Raw genomic sequence first — 26,047 nt, 5'->3', positions numbered from 1 at the left:
AAAGGGCAGCAATGGTTCAGTCACCGATGACGGAGAGTGAAGAACCTCCGTGAGTAGATTTGATTTGAACTCAGCAGTAGGTAAAGCAATGTTCAACAAATTTGCTGCTTTTTTAATTACAACATGGTAAGGAGCCACATCTTTAGAGGGTTCGTCTGTCACTGAAACCAAATCCCACTCTGGGGACAGTTCAAGACCACTGGCCACCGAAATATCCTCATAAGGGTCCTCAGGATCCTGTAGCTCACCCTCCTCCAAATACTCCTCACGATAGCTCTCTTCTTCCATCAGCCTCAGGGCTTCACGCCTCGACCTATGCTTCACTTTCGAAGCCGTTGGATCCACTGTCGACTCCGTCTAAGACGGAGCCGGCGCCGAGCCCGACGCCGGCCGAGGAAGACTTCCACGACGTCGTTCGGAATTCAGCATCATAGATGATGGAACCGGCGTCGAAGGATTCGGTGTCGTCGACTTCGGCGTCGATAGCTTCGGAGTCGAAGGCGTCACCGGTGTCGGAAGATGCCAATGCGGCGCCGGAGCCGGCATAAAGGGCGCAGGGGCATAGGTTTGGGGACACCCAGACCAAATGCCATCGGACCCGTGGGACCAACAGGAATCCCAGAGGGGTACATAGCCCTGGAGTAGATGCCATACATTGAATTTAGAAAATGCGTCGGATCCTGACCTGGAGCCGGGAAGGTTGGATACGAACTCCCAGGTGGATCTTGGGGGTGCGGAGTCGATACGACGTCGACCTCCTCTTCATGCTGGTGCACCGGAGTCGATAGACCTTCGGGCAACGGAGCCTCTCCCTCTCCAACTATCTCCCCCTCACCTTCATCCTCCCGATCCGGAGAATGGGATGGAACCGGTGACCGATTCGCTGTTTGCTTCGGTGAACCAGGCGAATTCGCATGCGACGCCTCAACTCCGGCGTCATGTTCTTCCGAAGCCGAAGACATCACTTCTTTTTCTACCAGCTTCACCTGCGACTTCGGCTTAGAACCCGAGTCCTTCTTTGAAACGATGCCGGGATTCATGAGATCTTTTCCTATGCTTCTTTTTTGACGATCTCGAAGCATGGGCCGAGGGCGAATCCGAACGCGACCTCGAGTGAGATCTTGACCTCGAGCGTCGAGTCCGCAATCTCGATTTCTTCTTTTCTTTACTTCCTTTAAGCTTTGCAAAAATAAGCTTAGCTTCTCTCTCCCGGAGGGCTTTAGGAGTCATCTTCTTACAGGAACGTCAGTCTTCGACATCGTGGTCGGAGCTAAGACACCATAAACAACATTCATGCGGATCCGTAATGGACATGGTTTTGCCGCATTCTCCACAGGCCTTAAAACCAGTCTTCTTCTAAGACATGTTGAAAGAGGAGATAAAGGAATACTAGCAATACAAAGTAACAAAGTTACAGTTAAAGCTACGGACGATCCCTAGAAAACCGTTAGCGTCGATGACGCGGAAAAAAGGGAACTGATGTCATCACGCCGGCATGGGCCTATTATAGGAGTCGGTGACGTCAGCGGAGTCGCGAGCGATGCCGTGCCTCTATGACGTCCGAGTCCACGTCGGCGCGAAGCTACGAAAAGAATTTCCGAATGTTGCTGACGCAGGGGGATATTCACAAGGTGAGGAATCCACACGGCAGATGTATCTATCAGAAGACATAATGTAGCTGTGGATCTCGTATTCACACATGGGGTATAGTGCACCCTGCCTTGCGGCTGTAAGGCCTTCTGTAGGGGTGATTTACCTATATCACATTTAGTGTTTCCTAAAAATGGCACAGAGGGATGTGTGCCATGTCGGCTCTTGGTTTTTCTCCGCACCTTGACACGCAGGCTGCAGTGGCAGTTTTGTATGAGCTTGGTGAGGGGTCCCTTAGGGTGGCACAATTTGTGCTGCAACCCTTAGGAACCCTCTTTAGCCCCAAGGCCCTAGGTACCAGGGGTACCATTTACTAGGAACTTACATGGAGTGTAAAGGGGTGCCAATTGTGGAACAATGGTACAGATTGGGAAAATAAAATTGGGGACCTGGTTAGCCAGGACCCAGTATACTTTCATTCCAAGTTGCATCAAGTACCAGGCAAAACGTGGAGGGTGACCATGTCAAAAAGGGGCACATTCCTATAATCTGTAAGGTAGAAACTTGGTCAAATGGACTGGGTGGTGTAGTGTGGTGAAGTGATAGGCAGGATGGTCACTGCTCACACAAGTGAACCAGCGTCTTGTAGACAGCTGGAATTTGCACCAAAGAGAGGCTTTTGATGATAAATTATTACATTTGTGCAGTACTAGTAATGTCCAAAAACAGAACAATTACCTATGACCTTTATCTAAAAAGCCAAATGACAACTGGCACCATACGTCTCTGAGAGTGACAACTTGTGCCACTAAAATGGCTGCCATTCCCATTTCACTGGTTGCCAAAGGGTTGTCAGCACATAGGAGATCCTTTGCGTAACATCAGATGATCACTCATGTTGACCAGATCACGCAGTTTCAGCTGGTCGCCTGCATGCAGCTGCTCATACCCTTGTGCCAAAATAATGCTCAAAGATGGTCACTACACTGGTCACACAACGCACAACCTTCATACTCCTGATGTCAAATTAATAAGTACCATTTGGTTAAGTAACAATTAACATTTAGGGCCATATTCAAGTAGGTGCCGCGGGGGTGCAACGGGTGATTATGCCTGCCTCTAGTGCCATCGCAACACTGATAATTATAGAAGGCACAGCAGATGCTTGTGCTGCCTCTTCTATAATGAAGACTGCACCACCGCAATCATGAGAAGGCGTAACCTCATTTGCATGGGAACTTGGCCCCATGCAAATGAAGAAACAATTACAACTCTGTGCTGTATTACAGATGTGGGTGCAGAGGCAAAGAAACAGGAACAGAGACTGTGCACCACATAGAGGTAGCACACAATGAGTGCGCCTCTCACTCCGACAGTGCATCCCTAGCAAGGGTGGAAATGGGGGCCCAGGGCCAACTCCTACCATCTCCCTCCTACCCCCACCACCACCCACGCCGGCAGCCCTTGCAGGTAGCCAATCTCTATCCCGATCTGACCCGCAGGTCGGGGAGACCACTGCACAATTAAAAGCAGACTAGAGGCTTAAAATTGCTGGTTCGCCTTTCACTAATGGGCTGTTTCCATTGAGGTGAAAGATGGCATCTGCACTGGGAAACAGTGCATTCTGTCAAACAGGGCGCACTGTCTCAGTCTGCGTTCCGTGCACCCTGTTAAAAATGTGCCACAGCGCAGACCGGGTCAGTGCATCCTATTTGTAATAACGGCTCTTTTATTCAGGGCAAGGACTTGTCCATTAAAAGCACAGATTACTATAACAAACGCTTTGAAGATGCTAGCAAGTGGTGCATCCAAAAGTTAAAGAAATGTTTATATTGAAATCTATGAAGCACCAAGATTATTTACCTGAAATACTAAGCAGTTCCTTGCTTTGACAATTATTCCTATTTTTTGCAGCTCCGCAATATAAACAGATCGGCTAACAACTTTGTCATTGAACCTGAACTCAGACGACCCACCTACAGAAATAAGTTTAACAAAAAATAGTTAGGACAGAGCAGAATTCAAACGATAAAACAAAAAAGCAGTACAGATATGGTTAGGTACTACCGCTCATAACTTTCTATTTTAAAATAAACATAGAAAGTGATTACCTTATTAATAATAACAAAAAAGTACTTCTGTCAATCATGAAGAGTGTAAGGTCCAATACTGGAAAACATACCAGTTGTCCCCTTTTGTGTGCATTGTTTGCCTTTTTAATATCAGTTGCTAAATCCAGCACGTGATTGTTGCAGCTGTTCACTAATTCTTACATGACAAAAAGCATGTAAGGAAAACACTATTTATATAGTGCCTTCTTAAACCAGCACTGGAAAGGTCACTCGCGGAACAAAATAATTGTCTAATCTGCAACTGTGGCATATAGGAATGCTGTAAAAACAGAACAGGTGTGTGGAGGGTCGGGGGGAAATATTTAATGACCTTTCTGCTCGCTCCCCTACAACAAGGTACAAAACACACATAAGAGCAGACCAGGTCTGAAAACGGTGTGTAACTGCAATAGCGACCGTGAGGCACTAGTGGTGAGTGTATGAGACAAAGGGTTGCAAAAAACAGAGACTATTAGTCACATAAGGCTAAAGTGATTCCCATCAGACCACCCATGTGGTGGAGTTTACGTCATATGGGAATCACTAGTCTTACCCTCCCAGAGTCGACCATTTAGTGTCGATGCGGGAACGGTTGTCAAGACCATAGTCTTATTTGTGACACCCTAAAGTGATGTGAATAAAGACAGTGCAGTGCTCAAAAAATAATAATAATAAATAAAATTGACTACCAGGACTCCGAAGAGCGTTACTGTAGAAGTCCAAGTGTCAAAGATTAAAAACACGCCAAGTAGTAAGACTACTCTGTGGCGCTGTGCAGTTTGGTCGACATGTTTCAGCTATAACAGCAATTAGCCCAGCTTTCTTCAGGACCTTTGATTGAAAATAGCTACTGCAACAACATATGATGTGTATAAGTGAAAAATAACAGAGATGTACTGATACAGAGTTACACATATACCAGCAACCTGTATGCTTAAATGTCCACTGGAGGGAAAGAAAAGTGTCTTCTTCCCAGCTTTGTGTGGGTGATGACCTCACCTCACCCGGCAACCGCTCGGGAGTTTGAGGCCCCGCTCTAGGCCCCAACTTATAACCATTCTGGGACGATGATGATGAAAGTGATGGTTGCTTCAAAGAATTCACGTGGTATTTGGAATACAGTGTCTAAACTGAACATTGAAAGAGGTGGCTGTTCCCTAGGCGCTGTGACATCTAGTGCTTCGTCGCAGTCGCCTCGTCCTGTCTCGGTCCGTGCCGTCCGTCGGCGTTCAGAGCTTGGGGCGGGTGCGGATATAGGAATGCTGCCCATGGCTACATACTATGTACTGCATCTATTGTTTACCCCTTAACTCGAAGAAATGAGTTTACTTAAAGCAAATTCCAGCTGTGTAGGAGTTTTACACGGAGACCGCATACACACACAGACACCTCCGAAGGGTTCACCGAACAGCGCAATAATATTATTTACTGCAGGCTGGAGTGGCACTGAGAAGCAAAGTCTTTAACCATCTGCGATAGGCCTTTTTTTTCCAAATAGGCCTCCTGCTGTCGCAGTCAAGAGTCCAGTCTCACTCTCAGCAAACAGTACTCCATGTTTGCAGCTTCGAACGGAAAGTGAATAGAGGAACCAACGGGAAGAGGACACTGCCTGGCTCATTTGTTATTTGTTACTTCATTGCAATGTAATATTTTAGTGGCGCAACCAGCATTAAATGTTAATTGTAAACACTAGACGGCACCTTTAAGTTTTAATTATGAAGTTGAAATTATAACCGTTTTTGGATGCAATTGAGCTGGTTACTTAAAATGTGAAAAATCTGATACTAAGTAAGCTATTCTATATTAATATTGCTGTCTCTTCCCATGAATGACAGTAGTCATTGTATTCCTTGATTTTGAGTATTTTATGTAGCTCTTAAGTTGAAAGTTAATTTAAAAAAAGTCTGTTAAAAACAAATAGTGGCGTCCGTGAAGCAGGCGCCGCGCTCACCTTCAACGTAAATTAAAAAAGAAACAAAAAAGGAGCAGTGAGAAGAGGGCTAAAGAAAAAGTAGAGCAAAACATAGCTACTAATGAAAAGATTCATGTAGCATGGCCAGTAGCCGGGGGAGGGGGGGGCAAAACAACCACAGGGTAGGACAAAGGTACACTATTTACCAGAGAGAGCAATGCAATTTGTAAAGGCAGACGAAGCAACCAACAAAAAGTGGCGGGTGTGTGTTGGCGTTGTTCAATCTCTACAGAAGGAATACAGCAACTCTAGCAGAGCAACGCATGCACGCTGACTCTAGGCTCAACCTAAAAATGAAGGAGATGAGCATTCTAAACCTACATCACACAATGGAGGGGATGTGGAAACCTACCACGGCTACTAAGGGGCATATTTATGAGAGCTTTGTGTTAGGCTAGCACCACGCATTGTGGTACATGCATGAAGCAAACCGTCAAAACAGTTTTATGAAGCCACGCAAAGCCACTTTGTGTGGCTGAATGGCTCTGTAAATCTGAAGTAAGGCAACGCAGAACTAATCAATGCACTGCTTTACCATGCCCTGGGTAGGCACTCCATAGGCGTTGCGGGCTCTCCAATCTCATAGACCAAGCAATGCCTATGGATTTTGATGCATTCCCAGATTTGCAATTAGTTGTAAACCTGGGAATGCACCAAAATCTTACACCTTGCCAGGGTTGTCGTAGCAAGGAGAAATATCTATTTCTCCTCGTTTTTTCCTCTTTAAGTAGAAAGAGGAAAAAACCTCTCAGGATTGTTTTGGGCAGGAAGGTGCCCCTTCCTGGCCAAAAACAATCCTGCCTACAACACAGGCAACCCTTGCACCACGGTGCAAAGGTTCTCGCGTTGGCTCTGGCTGCCAAAACAGCGCCAACGCAAAGGAAGAGGACAGGAATGCACTGTATAGGATAAATACAGCACATTTCTGCCCTTTCCCTCTGACACAGGGCAGCACAGCAAGGTGACTTGCTCCATTGCACCACCATTTTCATAAAAAATATGCCTCGAAGTAAATCCAGTTTTAGGGTAGAGGCCTTAGTCAACAGGGGTGTGCAGGTTCTCATGATAGCATGAGCAATTGACAGCATGCAGGCAAAAACATTTTTTTATATATCTTTATTGCATTTTATCTTTTCCGGTACATTAATCCAGAAGTATCTGTGATGGAGCAAGGATTCGCATATTACGCGACTTGCTTGGATTCATGAACCTCGAATAACTTATAACAATATAATTCAATCTGTTTGTCATACTAATTTCCCTTTATCCTGACATTGGGGTGTCCTAGAGACGCTTGCATATGTGTTTACTAATTCAATAACTCTTGTTCCTAAAATGGCCGCTGCTTGGCGGGTTTTCATTCTGCGCATGCGTTAGTCACACTCACGTGACGTGACGTACTTGCAGTTCTGGTGGGAAACTTTGCGCTTGCGCACTTGCTTTTAAGATGGCTGTCTGTGTTCTCACATGGTGAAGCTTGCGCTAATGTTTTATGTTGTTGTCTGTTGCACTAAAATCCTAACGCCATAGTATATTTTTAAATAAAGGGGTATAGAGTAGCTATTCATGGTATACAGTGTATTCATTTATTTCTGTGTTTTAATTTGTTTTCGCTTACTTTTCATGTACCACGTTCTTGAGGGTTTGCGAGACGCACATGAATCCATCTTGAAAAGCTCTACTGCGCATGTCACCCTGGCAGAGGGAAGACAACCTTGAACAGTGGAACTCAGCCAGCTGGCAGCCACAGTCAAGATGCTCCTGAGAAAGTGACCTGCGACCCAGCAGGATGGAGCCGAACTGTACTGCAAACGATACATTTGTAATATTTCCATTGTATTCCGTAGAGCCTGTCATGGGAACCCCAAATTCACTAGGCAGTCCCAGAATATGTAAATGTGAGCTTGTAGAAGTAAATTGTGATTGGTGTGTTGACCTATCCTACTTGGGGACCAATCGAAATTGGGGATTCTGACACTGCCAACATTTGGGGGGTGGTACACTGACCCGAAAACAGTATAACTAGCCTAGGTTTAGCTAGAGAAATTGTCCGACTTGTCCGAATAGCTGACCTGTCACTGACCCAACGCACTCAATAGGTGACTGATACAGAGGGCTGCGGAGCACTCTGTCCGAAATGTCCATAGACTCAAGAGGTTTTACTAAACCTTAAGTGCTGGCGGAGCACTTTGCTGGGGAGTTCGATAACCCAATCGGGGTTCTGGCCGATAGCTGCAGAGAGGGTGGAGCGCAGGCGTTGCTTCCAAACTGCGGGTGCTGGTCGTGCCTTGGTGGTCCTGTCCTAATCTGTCCTAATCTGGGTTTCCTGTCCTGTCCTGGGGTGTCCATTCTGCACCTGCTGTCCCATTGATGACTGTCCTTCCTTGGGGTTTTTCCTGTCCTTGACTGATCCGTGGCCAGGGTTGGTTTTCACACCATTCTAGGTAAATATATAGTGCTGAAATTCTATACTGCACCTTCTATTTTCTGTCTTTTGCTTTAATAAAGACACACCTTGCGCATATTTGATTTTCCATGCTTTCGCAAAACTACTGAATGAAAGCTCATACGTTATTGCTGTTTTCTAGCATGTTCCTATGTTACCCTTCCTTTAAGTACAACACTTCATACCGTTTATGAAATATAAATGTGGTTTATAATCTTCTCTTTTCGAGTGGATTGAAGTAAGGTTCCTAGAACTATAGCGTGTTCCATTTCTCTACCCTTCCTATAGATGTATAGGATTTTTCCCAAACTCGTATTCAACCTTGAAGTATTTCCCAGTAGTGAAATTCTAGTTTGTGTCTAAGATTGCCCCATCTAGAGTTATTTAATCTTACATTTCATCTCTGCAAGTTTGATTAGCGTGTTCCTTGTTCTTATCTTTCATTAGACTCATAAATGGTTGCCCTGATATATTTTCTATATGGATATGTGCTCTTTGTTATCTTGATTATTGATTGCTTATTAGTTATAAACTGTATGCTTTCTGAATCTGAATTCTAGATAAAACCTTTAAAACTTCCTGAGTTTGTGGTCATTTACAAATACAAAGAAAGATAAATGTTGGGTTTTTGGTTGTCTGCCTTTCTTTCACAGCTAGCTCCCTGATCCATTGTGGTCATAGGTACCCGTAACGGTGGATTGGTAAGTCGGGTACAGGTAGAAATAAATAGGAAGGAACCAGGGTTACTGGTAGTAGAGTGTAAGGTCACCTGATTAATGTATAAGATAATTTGAGAAGTGTTATGGGCCCGGTACGTGTATGGTGAAATTATTGGCCTGGTGACCTGCGCGCTCTATCAGTAATTTTCTGGTAGCAGAGCTATGGTTAGGGACTAGTTAAAGTCAGGTAGGACTAGTTAAGATAGTTAGATAGGTCGGATGCTGCTATAAAGATTTTGCTGCTAAATTGTGAATATTTTTACTTCTGAAATTGATCGATCACGTGAAATGTTTTTGCTTTGAAAATTATGAAATGTTTTAAATTGTTTTTCTTATTGTTATATTGATTTATGTATTAACCCACTCGTTAGTAATTGTTTAGTGTTTGTCTGGAATCCCCGGGGAATTGAATAGCGGGTGGTGAGGAGAATCCACGCCGTGGTGAGGTCACTGGCTCTAGGAAAATTGGTCCAGGTTAGGCAGAACTGGAAGCACTAATTAGGGTTTTCTGAATATATGTTTGAATAAATGATAGCAACGAGTTCGCTGGCAAAACTTCTATTGTGATATAACCTAGTAAGGGTCACACCGGAAGGAATAGCAGGTTCATCGAAGCTTGAGTGATAGCAAAGGGGTTCGCTAGTGAAACTTTAGACTTAGTATATATCCCGAAAAGAAGTGGATGAGTCAAAGAAGTAGCAGGTTCCCTAATGCTTGAGTGAAGGGTAGGCGGAAGAGATCTATCCGTAGTGTGTGAAAAGTAGACAGAAGAGGTTTACTTGCAGTGAAACATAATCTTTTCTTTCTAGACACTCGAGTACAGTGGCAAATGTGTTTATGTTGTTAAATAACTAAAGCACTTGCACTTTAAAAGAGAAATCAAGTTTCCGTTACCTTTTAAAGGAGGGAGTCAGTTGCGGAGCTGCTCTGACGTCACTCTGTGCCGCGCTGGTATTGGTCGAAACAGCGGGTGTGTAGCGGAGCTGAAATTGTAAAGGAGGGGTGAGTGCCGAAGCGTGAGAACCTGTCTCGCGAAAGGCCGCGCACCCATTGGTCGAAATTTTTGAACTCGTGCATTCTATTGGTTGCACGAAAATAAAAGGCGCATTTGGAATGGGAGTGATTTGTAAACAAAGTCGCTCGCAGAAGTCGTATGTGGCACACGTATAGACCGAATACTAGACCTGATCCACGACATTTAGGGTTTGAAAACGATCAGTGGAAAGGGCATAACTCTAGCATTATGTACGGAAATAAGAGAAAATTGTCCCTTGTAAATAAGGTGAAGAATTATTTCAAGAAAGACAAGCCTATCAAAACTAGAGAAGGTGTCATACCGCCACCAAATACCCCCGCATCTTTCATGATGTTTGATAAAGGGTACCACTCGTGTGTATGGTTGGAAAATTGGGCGGAATACACAAAGGATGACGGAATTTTGGCTTTCCCGTTAGAAGGAACATTTAATGGCAGGATTTTATTTAATTTGAGAACCCGAATGAATGATTTACATCCCAGACCTAGATTAACGCAGTACGAAGCATTAGAGGAATGGGAGATCGAGGCTTTTGAGAGAGACAAGCCCCGATTGGACAAGGGGTTAACAAAATGTTATCCGAAATTAAAACAAGAAACCCGAGATAAAAAAATGAAACAGTGGAGACAGAATATGATTGTGGAAGGATTGTTTCCAATGATGGCAATGGGTGGTCCTGCGGGAGAGAAAAAGACAGAAAAGTGCAAACATTGGGTGCCCCCTGGGGAGTCGGATGATGAATTATTAGATGACATGTTTATGAAAAGTCCGCCTCCCTATAATGAAGGTCCCAGATCGTCTAGTGTAGAGGACACTTCCCAACGACCTCTGTGTCAGGAAGGGAATAGATCTGCAAACCCAAGAGATAGCTGTCAAATACCTTCCTATAGCGAGGGCCTAGGACTCATAGGTACCGGAGACACCTGTCTAAGACCACCATTTAGTGGAGACTAAAGATATTCAGGTGAAAGAGATTTTGGTTCAAGACCTCCTTATGAGGGAGGACCGAGAGCCTTAAACACCGGAAGCTGTTTCCCAAAACCTTATTATGGTGAAGGGCCAAGTATGACGCATCCCACTGCCCCGAGTTGTGCTCCAACTTTGACTCCACAGGTATTACATGAGAAATCCCTAGAACGGTTATTGGAGGAAAAGGAGCGAGAGGCTCTAGCTAAACAGAGAACTGAAATAATTCAGAAACTCTCCCAGTTAAATACAAGCCCCGAAGCCTTGACAATACCAGTAACTATTGGACCTGTTGTTCCTTTGTATGGGGATAGACAAGTGAGTCCACAAGCCCCAATTATTTCCCCGACTATAGTACAGCCCCGAAGAGAGCCCTTAATTGTAGATGATCAGACAAGTGAGTGTGAATCTGAAGCTTCTTTAATGGATTTGCCGATTAGAAACTCAGGAAGGAGTTTGCAGAAGAGACATAATCCTTTCAATACGAGAGAGATTCAAATGGAATCAACTTCAGGTACCAAGAGTGTCACCTTAGTGACTCCTGAAGAGATTGAGAGATGGAGTCGAGAATTAGAGAGACAGACTCCTCAGTCAAAACCTTTAGACATCTACAAGTTGAGAATAGAAATATAAGAATTGATGGCAGGAAATGTGGGGTTAGACAGATTAAATACCTATTCCGAGGAAGAGCTTCTATTTATCTGTAAGAGACTTTACCCGTGATACCCGAGTGTTCCATGAGAAACTAACAGATACTGCAGCTAGTATGGGAATAGATATTTCAAAATCAAAGCCATTACAAAAACCCTACAGAGCAGATTTCTCAGACAAAGATCTGGAAAATATGAATGTGTCAGGAAAGAAGGTTCAGATCAAAGAATTATTGACCGTGTTGCAAAAATGGGGAGATGTAGACAAATGGAAAGCCAGGTGGGCAAAGAAAAAGGAAGAGCTTAGGTCCAAAGCAGACAAGCCAGAACAGTTATACCCCATGAGAGAAGTGCCAGGTGGAAAATATGTGCACGTTCCATGGTCCAGACAGGATATTGTGTCCTTTACAAATGACTTTCCAAAATTGCGAGAAAAGCCTGTGGAATGGTACAGGCAAGTGGAAAGGTTTGTAAAGGTGCAAAAATGCCTATGGAAAGACCTGGATGGGCTTTTCGACATAGTGGTTCCTGTGGATTTATGGACCGAATGTAAAACTGCCGTTGATTGGCCTAATAAAGAATACACGAGGGACCCTGCTACAGGAGCTCCCTCTGATGAGGTGATGAGAAAATACGACCAGGTCATGTTACACCTAAAGAAAAAGGTGCCTGCAAAGGAAACTGATTGGACCAAGATAGATAGAACTACGCAGGAAAGGGATGAGACTGTGCACTCCTTCTATGAAAGACTGTTACAGGTGTTTAAAACGTACAGCGGTATAGATAATATCGAGATGAAGGATATGACCCACTTCATTTACAGGTTTGTAAACGGTTTAAGACCTGAAATTTGTCAGTGGATCAAAGACAATAAAATCTGTTGGCAGTCTAAGAAAATAGATGAAGTCTTGTGATACGCAAAGTATTGCGAGGACGAGATGGCAGACAAGCGAAAGGCTCTGAAGGAAAAGGTTATGTGGGCACAAGTAAAACTAGCGGAACAACAGGAAAAACAAATAGGTAAAATGAATAAAATTTCCCGAAATCAAGGTTCTGGGGGAGGAGGGAAGCCCAGAGTGAAAATGAGTCGAGAGGAAGCCAAAAAGAAATTTCCCTGTCACCAGTGCGGAGAGATAGGGCACTGGAGAGACGAGTGTCCATATGCACAGCATAATAACCCTCAGAACCCTGATTTAAATCCACAGATGCAGAATGAAAGGCCAAGAAAGACCCAGCAACAGGTAAAGGCAAGTCAGTTGCCCCGTGCACCTAAACCGAATTATAAGGGAAAAACACCGCAGGGTGATGACATAGAGATCTGGAGAGGAAACGAGGATAGAAATGCAGCAACTTCGCAATTTCTGTTGAATGACACTTTTCTCTGTGATGAACCTTACTGACGGGGCCTGAGAGGGGAGGACGAGGAGTGCATACTTGGCGCCTCCTTGCCGGTAGACCAGTCAGGGCCATACATCGAAGGAAAGGTTGAAGGCAATGATGTCACCTTTCTATTGGACACTGGTGCTACCTGTTCTACTGTGAGAACGGCAGACGTTCCAAACCTACCCCTCTCGGGAGAAGCAATCCAAGTAGTGGGTGTGTCTAATCAATTGATTAGTACCCCAGTCACTGAGCCCATGGAGATTACAATAGGAAACTTCAAAGAAATGCATAGATTTGTAGTTTGTGATACCAGTCCAGTAAACTTACTGGGACGTGATTTGTTGTGTAAAATGAACTGCACCATCTTTTGCACACCAAAGGGCATCGAAATTCAAACCCCAGACGAAGATGGAATATATAAGTTAATGTTAATCAGACCTGACTCAGAAATCAAACAATTGACTATACAAGACTTACCTGAAGAACTCCAAAAGACAGTGAAACCAGAAGTATGGGACTTTACGGGAAAAGATGTAGGCCTGATGGCAAACGTTGACCCAATAAAAATAGCCATGAAAGAAAATACAGTTTACCCCAATACCAAGCCCTACAAAATGAGTGCAGAAGTTAGAGCAGGAGTTGCCATTGAAATAAAAAGATTATTAGAAGCAAACATCATACAAGAAGTGATGAGTAGCCCGTGTAACTCACCCATAATTGGAATCAAGAAACCTAGTGGCAAATATAGGGTAGTACAGGACCTGAGAAAGGTAAACAAAATTGTCGTTCCCTGCTGCCCTATTGTTCCGAACCCAGCAGTGATTCTGTATCAGATTCCCTGGGATGCTGAATGGTTCACCATGATTGACCTATGTCACACATTCTTTTCGATTCCTTTGCATCCAGATAGCAAATTTCTTTTCTCATTTGCTTTCGACAGTCACGTGTCCGTTTGGAATCGCGTCCCTCAGGGGTACACAGAAAGCCCCTCAATCTTTAATCAGATTCTGAAAAAGTGCCTTGAATCTTTAACTTTACCTGGAAACTCAGTTTTGGTGCAATATATAGACGACCTCTTGGTGGCGTCTAAGAGTCAGAAAGACTGTGTTGTTGACACCATTGCCCTACTGAACCATCTGGGTGAAGGAGGACATAAAGTGTCACCTGACTAACTGCAGTTCTGTACCAAATCGGTAAAATATCTGGGGCACTAGATAGAGAAGGGCATCAGAAAAGTTACTTCAGAAAGAATCAGGATAATTCGAAACATAATACTCAGAAAGAAGTCAGAATGTTCCTTGGAGTTGTAGGTTACTGTAGGCAATGGATTGTGGGATTTGCAGTCCTAGCCAAACCTTTGATCAAAATGACAAAGAAAGGAGCAAAGGACCCAGTGGAATGGGATGAGGAGAGCATGACAGCATTTACTAAATTACGAGAATGTCTGTGTACAGCCCCTGCTTTAGGCATGCATGACTATTCTAAAGAATTTTCACTGTTTTGTGATACACGAGATAGTTGCGCACTGTCAGTCCTAACTCAAGCTCATGGGTTGACTAGACGTCCAGTGGCATATTTTTCTGCCACTTTAGATCCAGTGGCTGCTGGATTACCCGGATGTCTGAAAGCTGTAGCTGCGACTTGCACGAGTCTTGAGCAAAGCGAATCCATTATTATGGGACATCCTGTAACTGTGTATGTTCCACATGCAGTTGTAATACTACTGACCAGAACGGAAACCCAGTATCTCACACCTAGTCGGCTGACTAAGTAAGAAAGGATCCTAGTAGGTGCTGCAAATGTAGTCATTACTCGGTGTAACATATTGAACCCAGCAACCTTGTTGCCTGAGTCACTGATTGCAGAAGCAAAGGGAGAGGTCGAGCATGACTGCATTGACCTAACGGAGTTCAGTACTAAACCACGCCCAGATATCAAAGAAATGCCCCTGCCTGTAGAAGATTGCGAGTTGTTTGTAGATGGCTCATGTCTGAGACACGAACTTGTAGGCCTAAGTGCTGCTTATGCTGTAGTTACGGTAAAACGCACTATCGAAGCATCTTGGCTATTTGGAGTAAAGTCTGCACAAGTAGCCGAATTGGTCGCATTGACAAGAGCCTGTAAAATTGGGAAAAACAAAAGAATAACCGTATATACTGACAGTCAGTACGGTTATGGGGTTGTGCATGAATTCGGCCAATTGTGGCTGCAAAGGGAGTTTCTGACTTCTTCAGGTACTTCTATCAGAAATGGGAAAGTTGTACAAGAATTACTGGACGCAATCCAATTACCAAAAGAACTGGCAGTAGTCAAGTGTGCTGCTCACAAATCTGGCACGGATCATGTGACAGTAGGAAATCGATATGCTGACGAAGTGGCCCAACATTGTGCCAGACATCGAATGTCTGTTAATATTAAATTGGGGGGATATGGAAACAGCTGCCAACTTATGGTGTTTGAAGAGGTGCCTACATGGGAGGAATTGAGAGATTGGCAGTATGCTGCACTGTGGAAAATGACCAAAATTAGGTATATATAAGCGGCGTTCATTTATGTTCACCCCAGCCACTGTTGAAAGTACAGTGAAAATCGTGAAACAGTGGCCACGCCATCTTGTCCCTTTTAGGCCCCATCATGCACGTAAGTGGCAGTCATTTTGTGTGTCGAGGCCTCTCTGCCCATTGCCAATAGCCTGCGCGTCTCTCTCCCCCTCACTCCCCGGCCTCGCAAGCATTCCCCCGCGCCCCGACAGCCCCCGGTCTCTCCTGCTTGGGCCATAAACGCACCTCTAACGCGACCCTGTCTCCGAGCCACATCCCGTGCTGAACCCCCTCGCTCTTTCATCTCATTCAAAGAACAGGCCCTTTTGATAACCTCTTCCTCCCTGCCCGATTGTCCGGCCTGATCCCAGGCCATCACCTAGCCCAACAGATGCAGTTTATTGCCCCCTACAGTAGGACCTCGCCTCACATCAAAGGAGCGGGGATTAATCACTGCTTTCGCACCCCGAAGATCCGACTGATCACACACATCCCCGTTCCCAGCGGAATGTCCAGCTGCGCGATAACCACCACATGCTGAGATCGGGGTGGGAACTCTACTGTAGATATGTGTGGGAACGGGCCTGGACCGGAGATTCCGAGGATGTCTTTTCTGTCCTTCAAAGAAACATTACGGATGCAGTGTATGTAATAAAGCCATAAACCTGTGTATAAGAGGCCAGGCCTCAGAGATGCGGTTAGAGCACCTCGCGAAGATACCCTGTTGTCTGATTTGACGTGTTCTGCTCCGTCGGAATAAACTCCTGTTTCCTGCCTTCCGTCTCCAGCGCCTGCCTCTTTGTTTGATAATCTCGAATGGTATGAGAGGCGGTTAACGCCGGGCAAATACTGAAGGGTTCTTGGTCGAATTCGGCCCTACCTTTTCACAGCACCACCAAAGGAAAAGGAAAAATGGAGAAAGCTTGGTTGTCGACAGAGAAGTGAGGATGGTGTCATTGTGGGCCCCGACAGTATGCCTGTGTTGCCTAGACGCTTGCTTGCTTCTATGGCCAGACTGATACATGGAGATACACACGTTGGTAGGGACGCCATGATTCGTGTTTTCCAACAGACATGGTACAACCCGAAGTTCAGGAAGGTAGCAGAATCACTCTGCCAGAGGTGTTTGACATGTCAGCAATTCAATGCTGGGAAAAGGACAGTAGTTGAAATGGGAAAAATTGGGAAGTCAGGAGGTCCCTTTGTACGATTGCAGATTGACTTCATTCAGTTGCCCCTTTGTAAAGGAATGAGATATGTCCTTGTCATTGTCTGCCTATTTTCAAAATGGGTGGAAGCTTACCCAGCCAAAAAGAATGACGCCATTACTGTAGCCAAGTTGTTACTACGAGAACTAATACCTAGGTACGGGGTTCCAGTCACAATTGAATCAGATAGAGGTGGGCATTTCCAGAATGAAGTAATCGATCAGCTCTGTAAAGCATTCAAGATTACACAAAAACTGCACTGTGCATATCGTCCAGAGGCTTCTAGAGCAAGTAAATGGCACTATCAAATCGAGATTAGGGAAAATGTGTGAATCTACTGGCATGAACTGGATAGAGGCTTTACCTCTTGTTCTGATGGGAATCCGAAGTATTCCAGACCGAAAAACAGGCCTGAGCCCCCATGAAATCCTGATGGGAAGAGTGATGAGACAAACATGGGTACCAGGATACAAACTGATAAGCATTTCTGATGATTTGGTACTTGAGTACTGCAAGCAACTGGGTGACCAAGTGTGTTCTATCTCTCGCCAGATTGGGGAAGACGCCGTCGCCAGTCCAACAACTCCAGTCCATAAATTGGTTCCAGGCGACTGGGTTGTACTCAAGAAGCATACTCGTTCAAATTGCCTTGCACCGAAGTGGGGAAAACAACGCCAAGTGATACTGGTGACCACGACAGAGGTGAAGTGTGCCGGCGTTCCAAAGTGGATCCATGCCAGCCACACCAAGAAGGTAATAAGAGACGAAAAGAAGACTGACGCTGAAGGTTGCCCAGCTGAGGAGTCTCCAGACGTGGGTTCCGAAGTAGCTGATGAAGAACAACCGAGCACCAGTCAAGATGAGTGGACACCTATAATCGACCTGACCGATGACCCAATCAGACCAAGAAGTCAAACTTACGCAGACAGAGAGTGGAATAGTGAGGACGAGACAGGAATAGGAAAGGACAATCAGATTATCGAAATCCATGCCAAATCTGAAGGAGAAGAAGATCAGATAGGGACAGAACAGGTGATCGACACACCTCCAAGAACTCCTGAAATTGAAAAGGGACAGACAGAAATTAGGGCAAAAGTTCAAGCGGAAGAAAACCAAAGGTTCGAAGTACTTGAACAGGATCAGATAGAAATAGACGAACGTGTTCAGGACACAGAAATTGAAACACCCAAAAGTCAAACCCAGTCTACACCTGAACAAGGCCAGCTTAGCGACCAGGCAGAAGAAACAGATACAAGACCTGGGACTAGTCAGACAGGAAGGGAAGAAGCAGAAGTGCCACAAACAAGTGAAAATAAAGGAGCATTAGAAGAAAGCCAAACTACAGTGCCAGCTAAAAGACTAAAGAAAATGAAACATACTGAACCAAGGTTTATTAAAAGACTGAGACAGACTAAAAACAGTAGAAGAAAAACTTTAACAAAGAAGACAAAGTTCCCGTATAGCAAAGCAAACTGGAGAGAGCTCCAAAAGAAGGAGTGATCGAATAAAAAGACTGAACGAAAAATATCAAGATCCTGAATGGACTTATTTAGTGTTGGAGGAATTTGAAGATCTTGATATAACTGACGAAAGTGACGAAGAACAGACAGCTGATCAGTCTGCCGAAGAAGACGAACCAACCTGAAGTTGCTCAGTGAAAGCTACCTGTGCAAAGTTACAAAGAGGGGTTGAGAACTTCTTCTGAGCAAAAATGTCTGATTCAAATGTGAATGGAAGGCCTAGACGTAATTGTTGTAAAACATGCTGCAAAGTATGCATATGTAGTGTAGCTATAGTGTTAATATTATGGATAGGACTAACAGTTTTTATTCCTTATATAATGAGCAAAAACACTAATATTGACCCTACACAGACTGTGACAAAAGACACTGAAGAACTGACAACACGAAGTGTAGAAAGACGTGAGAAAACACTTAGCCTCAGACAAACAAGACCAGACTTAGAAGCACCAGATGAGGAAGGACTACATTATCACGGAATCAAGAACCAGACTCATCTAAATGTATTTGCTAACCTTTTAGTACATTACGTAGAAACTATGGAGATAGAAGACTGTTATGTCTGCATGAAGCTACCTACTTCTGTAGCTGAAGGCGTGACTTATCACCTGCCCTTGACTTATGGAATTTCCTGTAGTATTTTAGCTAGTTTATATTACAAAAGAGGACCGTTACAGTACTACTACTCAAACTCTGACGTAATATTTTCTGAACTTCCTATATGTGGAAATCTGAATCCTGTACATACTAAAAGTGACGTTACACGTTATATGGGAGAATACTTCCTGACTATAGGTACCATAGATTTAGGTGAAGCACACAGAGATAACTTGACCTGTTCATTACATGAACAAGAGAAAATGTTTTTAAACATGGCAGAGAAAAGAAGGGAAAGTTTCCAAAGAAAGGCAGAAAACTCCTAAATGGGCTGAAAACATGGAAAGCACCTCAAATGGTGGGAGTGGTCCTGCTTTGTTGCTGGATTTCGAGAGAAAATGGAAACTCTGTCTTCATTGTGAAAAGACTAGTTATTATAATAACATTTTCATTGGTTCCAGTCAATGTGAGCACAATTACAAGGTAATTGGAGGTTGGGGTTTCAAAAATGGGTCAGAACCTGTGTTTCCTGGAATTTATTATATATGTGGAAACAAGGCTTATTTCAAATTGACGGATCACTGGTATGGAAGCTGCTACTTTGGCATTGTCTTCCCGAAAATCTACCATGTGAATGAAATTGCTGGAAGCAGTGAAAACACTAATGGCTTAGTGCGTAGTAAAAGAGAAAGCGTAGGGGAAATAATGGTTAGTATTTTTAGTGCACTGATACCTGGAGTGGGAGTGGTTCTGAACACACACAGAATTTGCAAATTGTCTACAGTAGTGGATCGGTTAGCTACTGACACTGCTAGTGGATTTCTGATGGTCAATACCGAAATGGTTGCGATCAGATCTATGGTTTTACAGAACAGACTTGCTCTTGATACCTTATTAGCAAAGGAGGGCGGAGTCTGCCGGATGTTGAAAGCGCAACATTGTTGCACTTACATACCGTAGGTAGCTTCATGCAGACATAACAGTCTTCTATCTCCATAGTTTCTACGTAATGTACTAAAAGGTTAGCGAATACATATGGTGGAGAAGTGTGGCTTACCGGTTAGAGGAGGCAGACCCTGAAGCAGAGGTCAGACCCGGGACCAGGGTTCAATTCCCGACGCGGCAGGGTCTTGAGCCCAAATATCCACGGACTCGATAATTCTCGTTTCGGTGCCTACTCGAATCACGGGTTCACACTCTGCAGCTCTGGGCATTAGCCTGCTTAATCTCCACTACGGCCCCCCCCGCGGCGGGATGCCTGGCTTTCACCTTGGGGAAGCCAGGAGGGGTTCCCAAGGCAAGCGCCGAGATGCCTACGGGTAATCGAGCGCTATATAAGAACGCATAATAATAATAATAATAAATAATAATACCGGATAAAAGTGTACAAATAAAAAAGTATGTGAGGAACATCACAAATTTGGAAAAGGAACTCAAACCACTGGAGGTTGATAGTGCCTGGAAGAGACTCACTGATGGTCTCTCCTCTGTAGGTCATTGGTTTTCTAGTTTAGGTAAAGGGTTGTTGTACAAGGTACTGATGCCAATTGCAGTAATAGGTTTCTTCATATTCCTCATATTTGTCTGTTGCAAATGTCGCAAACACCAAAAGAAGTACACTGTGAATAAAAGAGGTGTGAAAAGGAGTGTGGATGAACTTGAATTAGAGGAACTAAATAATCAGATTTACAAAAGGGTGAAAAATTCTCACCCTAACAAAGAAGTTAAAGAAAAACTGAATAAAATGTTGGAAGAGATTGAAATGAATAGAGTGTGAAAAAAAGTTGGCATCTGATTCCATTAGTTTTTTTGTGATGATAGTAAATATCATCAAAGAGGGGATTGATGGAGCAAGGATTCGCATATTACGCAACTTGCTTGGATTCATGAACCTCGAATAACTTATAACAATATAATTCAATCTGTTTGTCATACTAATTTCCCTTTATCCTGACATTGGGGTGTCCTAGAGATGCTTGCATATGTGTTTACTAATTCAATAACTCTTGTTCCTAAAATGGCCGCTGCTTGGCGGGTTTTCTTTCTCCGCATGCGTTAGTCACACTCTCGTGACGTGACGTACTTGCAGTTCTGGTGGGAAACTTTGCGCTAGCGCACTTGCTTTTAAGATGGCTGTCTGTGTTCTCACATGGTGAAGCTTGCGCTAATGTTTTATGTTGTTGTCTGTTGCACTAAAATCCTAACGCCATAGTATATTTTTAAATAAAGGGGTATAGAGTAGCTATTCATGGTATACAGTGTATTCATTTATTTCTGCGTTTTAATTTGTTTTCGCTTACTTTTCATGTACCACGTTCTTGAGGGTTTGCGAGACGCACATGAATCCATCTTGAAAAGCTCTACTGCGCATGTCACCCTGGCAGAGGGAAGACAACCTTGAACAGTGGAACTCAGCCAGCTGGCAGCCACAGTAAAGATGCTCCTGAGAAAGTGACCTGCGACCCAGCAGGATGGAGCCGAACTGTACTGCAAACGATACATTTGTAATATTTCCATTGTATTCTGTGGAGCCTGTCATGGGAACTCCAAATTCACTAGGCGGTCCCAGAATATGTAAATGTGAGCTTGTAGAAGTAAATTGTGATTGGTGTGTTGACCTATCCTACTTGGGGACCAATCGAAATTGGGGATTCTGACACTTGCAACATTTGGGGGGTGGTACACTGACCCGAAAACAGTATAACTAGCCTAGGTTTAGCTAGAAAAATTGTCCGACTTGTCCGAATAGCTGACCTGTCACTGACCCAACGCACTCAATAGGTGACTGATACAGAGGGCTGCGGAGCACTCTGTCCGAAATGTCCATAGACTCAAGAGGTTTTACTAAACCTTAAGTGCTGGCGGAGCACTTTGCTGGGGAGTTCGATAACCCAATCAGGGTTCTGGCCGATAGCTGCAGAGAGGGTGGAGCGCAGGCGCTGCTTCCAAACTGCGGGTGCTGGTCGTGCCTTGATGGTCCCGTCCTGATCTGATCCGTGGCCAGGGTTGGTTTTCACACCATTCTAGGTAAATATATAGTGCTGAAACTCTATACTGCACCTTCTATTTTCTGTCTTTTGCTTTAATAAAGACACACCTTGCGCATATTTGATTTTCCATGCTTTCGCAAAACTACTGAATGAAAGCTCATACGTTATTGCTGTTTTCTAGCATGTTCCTATGTTACCCTTTCTTTAAGTACAACACTTCATACCGTTTATGAAATATAGATGTGGTTTATAATCTTCCCTTTTCAAGTGGATTGAAGTAAGGTTCCTAGAACTATAGCGTGTTCCATTTCTCTACCCTTCCTATAGATGTATAGGATTTTTCCCAAATTCGTATTCAACCTTGAAGTATTTCCCAGTAGTGAAATTCTAGTTTGTGTCTAAGATTGCCCCATCTAGAGTTATTTAATCTTACATTTCATCTCTGCAAGTTTGATTAGCGTGTTCCTTGTTCTTATCTTTCATTAGACTCATAAATGGTTGCCCTGATATATTTTCTATATGGATATGTGCTCTTTGTTATCTTGATTATTGATTGCTTATTAGTTATAAACTGTATGCTTTCTGAATCTGAATTCTAGATAAAACCTTTAAAACTTCCTGAGTTTGTGGTCATTTACAAATACAAAGAAAGATAAATGTTGGGTTTTTGGTTGTCTGCCTTTCTTTCACAGCTAGCTCCCTGATCCATTGTGGTCATAGGTACCCGTAACGGTGGATTGGTAAGTCGGGTACAGGTAGAAATAAATAGGAAGGAACCAGGGTTACTGGTAGTAGAGTGTAAGGGCACCTGATTAATGTATAAGATAAATTGAGAAGTGTTATGGGCCCGGTACGTGTATGGTGAAATTATTGGCCTGGTGACCTGCGCCCTCTATCATCTGTACGTATCAATATATCAACGATATCATTTGTCCCCTAACACTATGTATAAAGACCAAAACATTTCCTTCATTTTACTTCAGTGTCAGCCATGTGTGGGGTGTAGGGGTTGTGTATACGTATTAAATCCCTCTGGGCTCCTACGGCCCGCACATCCTGTCATCTCCAGTGAAGGGCCGTGACAAAGGTGCTAAGTACGTCTCTCCTTGGCAGTGAGAGTTATTTGTAAGAACATCAATGCATACAGATAAATGTATTTCACAATGAGATCCAACTCTAGATTTGCATCATAGTACGTGGTAAGTAAATAAATGTACATTTCAATATCAGGCCTGTGCATTAGATATTATTTTATATAACAGTTCAACCTCATTCAACTACAGTAAATAATAATTCAAAACAAAAAGGGAGACATCAGTTAACCTGGGGTGTACATTTTAAATGTTCCGAGTGTCTTCCGAGTTGAGCCGCGACCAGACTGGCGTGCAAGTATGATGTGTGGGCCACTACTGTAATTGCCCGTATGATAGCATGGTTGTGAAGATGATGCGTTACAGGAGCTGCTTTAGAATGGTGTGTTTGGGGGAATGTGAGGTTTCTTCCTGACCCAATGATGGCAGTGAATGTGGCATGTAAAAATAGCGCGGTGTCGGCGACTAGGTGGCTCTTCAGGTGTCAGATCCTGCTTGTTGTACCTGGGGTGTCTGAAGTGTGGCATTAGAGCGTATGAAATGTCTTAGCATTCCGTCCCAGGTCTGTGCAATGGGATACTTTCGCAACCCTGCCGTTTCTTCTCTGTGTAGGGTGGTACCCCCTGCTCGTGCCCAGACCTCAAAGGATTATGCCCAATGAGAAAAGGCAAAACATCATCTTGTAAGAAGATGGAGACTTATTATGAGTAAGTGCATGGACCCGAAAAAGGGTAGCCACTGCCAGTCTCTTCACATGGGTGCACTTGAAAATGTTGTTAATCCTTCGTTACAAATTCCCTGCCATCTACGTCAGGTACCTGATAGTCTAGATTGAGTGAGAATAGGCCACTGTCATTCAGGTTGGGGTACACTTTGAGTGTACCTTCTTTCAACAGTACTATCCTCGGTTGAAGAATGACAACAATTAAATTCAAAGCACCTCCTTAGGTCTCCGAGATTGGACAGCCCGTTGGGAAAAAACAATGTCAGTTCAGGATAAATAAACAAGCATTTACAATGCAATGGTCTCGGCATTATTAAAGGTAGAGCTATTGGCATTGCTCATGACATTTTTTTTTTAAATCATAAATAAATGGCATTGTCATTTACATTGCCAATAGCTTAATCGTTAAATAAATGGCATTGTCATTGTTAGACCTGGCACCTTGGCGTGAGTTTCCCTTCCTCTTTTTTTGCTGTTGTGCCTCAAATGTTTTGCTGGTGTCCGCTACTCAGGGCACAGCGCCACGGCCAACCCGTGCCGCAGTGCAAGTGCTCCCTACTGTAAAGTGTACATGTGATTGATGTCCATGATTGGTTCATTGGATTTACTGTTAGTCCCTAGTAAAGTGCACCAGGAGTGCCAGGGCTTGTGAATGCCAATACTGCTAGTGGGCCTGCAGCGCTGGTTGCGCCACCCACAGAAGCAGCCTTAAAAATGTGTCTAGGGTCTGCCATTGCAGAACCTACGTGCAGTCTGGTACTGTCACACTGGCTGGGCAAGTGCACACACTTGCCAGCCCCTAAAACCTTCCCTTAACTTCATATTAGTCACCCCTATGGTAGGCCTGAGGGCAGGGTGCATTGTAAGTGTAAGGTAGGACATGCCCTGATGTGTGTGGCATGTCCTAATAGTGAATTACTGCCAAATTCGTTTTTCACTATTGTAAGGCTACCAGTTCCCTTTAGGCCAGATGGGCTGCTGGAATTATTACACTCTATAATCCCAGCAGGCTCAGGGAACCTGGTAGAAATTAATGTTTAGTATGCCTGAACTCAGAATAATAAAATACTTCTTTTAGTAAAGGTTATTTTAATATCCTGTGTTTGCAAATGCTACTTTTAGAAAGTTAGCATTTGCTGGCCTAACCATTTCAGCCCGCCTCTGCTTGGATGTGGATCTGACTGTCTGGTGTGTGTGAGTGACAGGGCTGGGAGTTGACAGGTAGTGAATAGCAGGATGACACCTTAGTGGGTGGTGGGAGTTTCCCCTGAATGATGCATCAGGCTGTGCTCTGCCCCCACAATGCTGGCTCCACCCTCCTGGGGAGCGACTGATGACTCAGCCTGCACCTGGCCCAGGAAGGACCGAAGCTTGTCAACTAAGTGCTCAAGCTGCCCCTGTCTTCACAATGCCGGCTCCGCCCCCCTGGGGAGCGGCTGATGTGCCTGCCCTCACACTGCATGCAGAAGCCAGAAGTACCCACAACAAGTGCTCAGAGACTGGAGCAGTTATGCAAAGGCCCCCCTGGCCTGCTAGAACAAAAGAAACTGGGTATAAAAGTAGGAGCCCTGCTCCTTGTAAATTAGATCCTGTTTGCGCTACAGAAGAAACTCTGCCCGAAGAGAAGGACCTGGAAGGACTACAAGGAGGAGTGCTGTCTCTGGCCTGTGTCTGGTGCCTTGCTGCCAAAGGAGAGGAAAAAGAAGAGACTACAAGAGACTTTTGCTTTGAACTTTGTGCCAAACTCTGCTGAAAGATCTCCAAGGGCTTGCTGTTGAACTTGCCCCCTGACCAGCGCCCCAGGAACAGTGGGCGCTACCCCCTAACAGAGGAAACCACTGTGAGACGCTGTTTTCCTTTTGCAAGCCTCTCCAGGAAAAGCGGAGCGCGCTGTGATCATCGCGCTCTTCAGCAACGCTCCGGGTGCTGCCATCGCTCTGAGCCCCGTGACTGCCGCCTGCCAGGTCCAGAAACATCGTGAAGATTAGCCCAGCTGATCTGAGCACCGTGACTGGCCCCGAGCCGCAGCTCGCAACGTGAAGAAAGGCCGTGCCCGGTGCCTGCTTGCACCCCTCGTGTCTGGTGCCCCTGAACGCGCCGTTGCTGTCCGAGATACAGCTACTGCGTGGGGTGCCTGACCGTCGCCTGGATTGACAGAGGCCTGCGCTGAGGATCCCTGCCCTCTGCGTGTGCCCCCCCTTTGTGAGAAAGCCCCGAAGCGCTTCTCCAGCGCAACCCGGCCCGCGCCGCAACGCCAACCCCCGAGCCAGAGCCGAGCCGCCGCTCGCCCTAACATCGGAAGGAAGACAACGCGACGCGGACTACCGCGCTGACCTGCGCCCAGCTACTTCACCAGAAAGGTACTGTTTCCCGCCCTCTGCAGCGCCCAGCCCTCGGAGCCGCGTGTGGAGCGCTCCCAGGGCCCCCGCTCTCTCCCCCCGTCAGCCGCGCACAGCCGTGCAGCTCGCACGGAGAGGCAGACGCTCACTCCCCAGCCGCCGCGC

The 26,047-nt window shown here is 44.8% G+C and overlaps 1 protein-coding gene across 3 annotated transcripts in view; it reads right to left on the bottom strand.

The window, feature by feature from the left end:
* The window catches only part of SMC1B (structural maintenance of chromosomes 1B), a 2,760,606-nt gene that overhangs the window by 2,679,006 nt on the left and 55,553 nt on the right, over nucleotides 1-26,047 (bottom strand). For all 3 annotated transcript variants that reach the window (XM_078673832.1, XM_078673834.1, XM_078673833.1), the window contains exon 3: nucleotides 3,454-3,566. In XM_078673832.1, coding sequence (XP_078529958.1) covers nucleotides 3,454-3,566 — 113 coding nt within the window. The remainder of the gene's footprint in view (nucleotides 1-3,453; nucleotides 3,567-26,047) is intronic.

This window comes from Lissotriton helveticus, chromosome 1_1 (genome assembly GCF_964261635.1).
Source record: "Lissotriton helveticus chromosome 1_1, aLisHel1.1, whole genome shotgun sequence".
In the NCBI taxonomy this organism is placed as follows: domain Eukaryota; kingdom Metazoa; phylum Chordata; class Amphibia; order Caudata; family Salamandridae; genus Lissotriton; species Lissotriton helveticus.
This window is presented reverse-complemented; position numbering and strand designations above follow the sequence as displayed.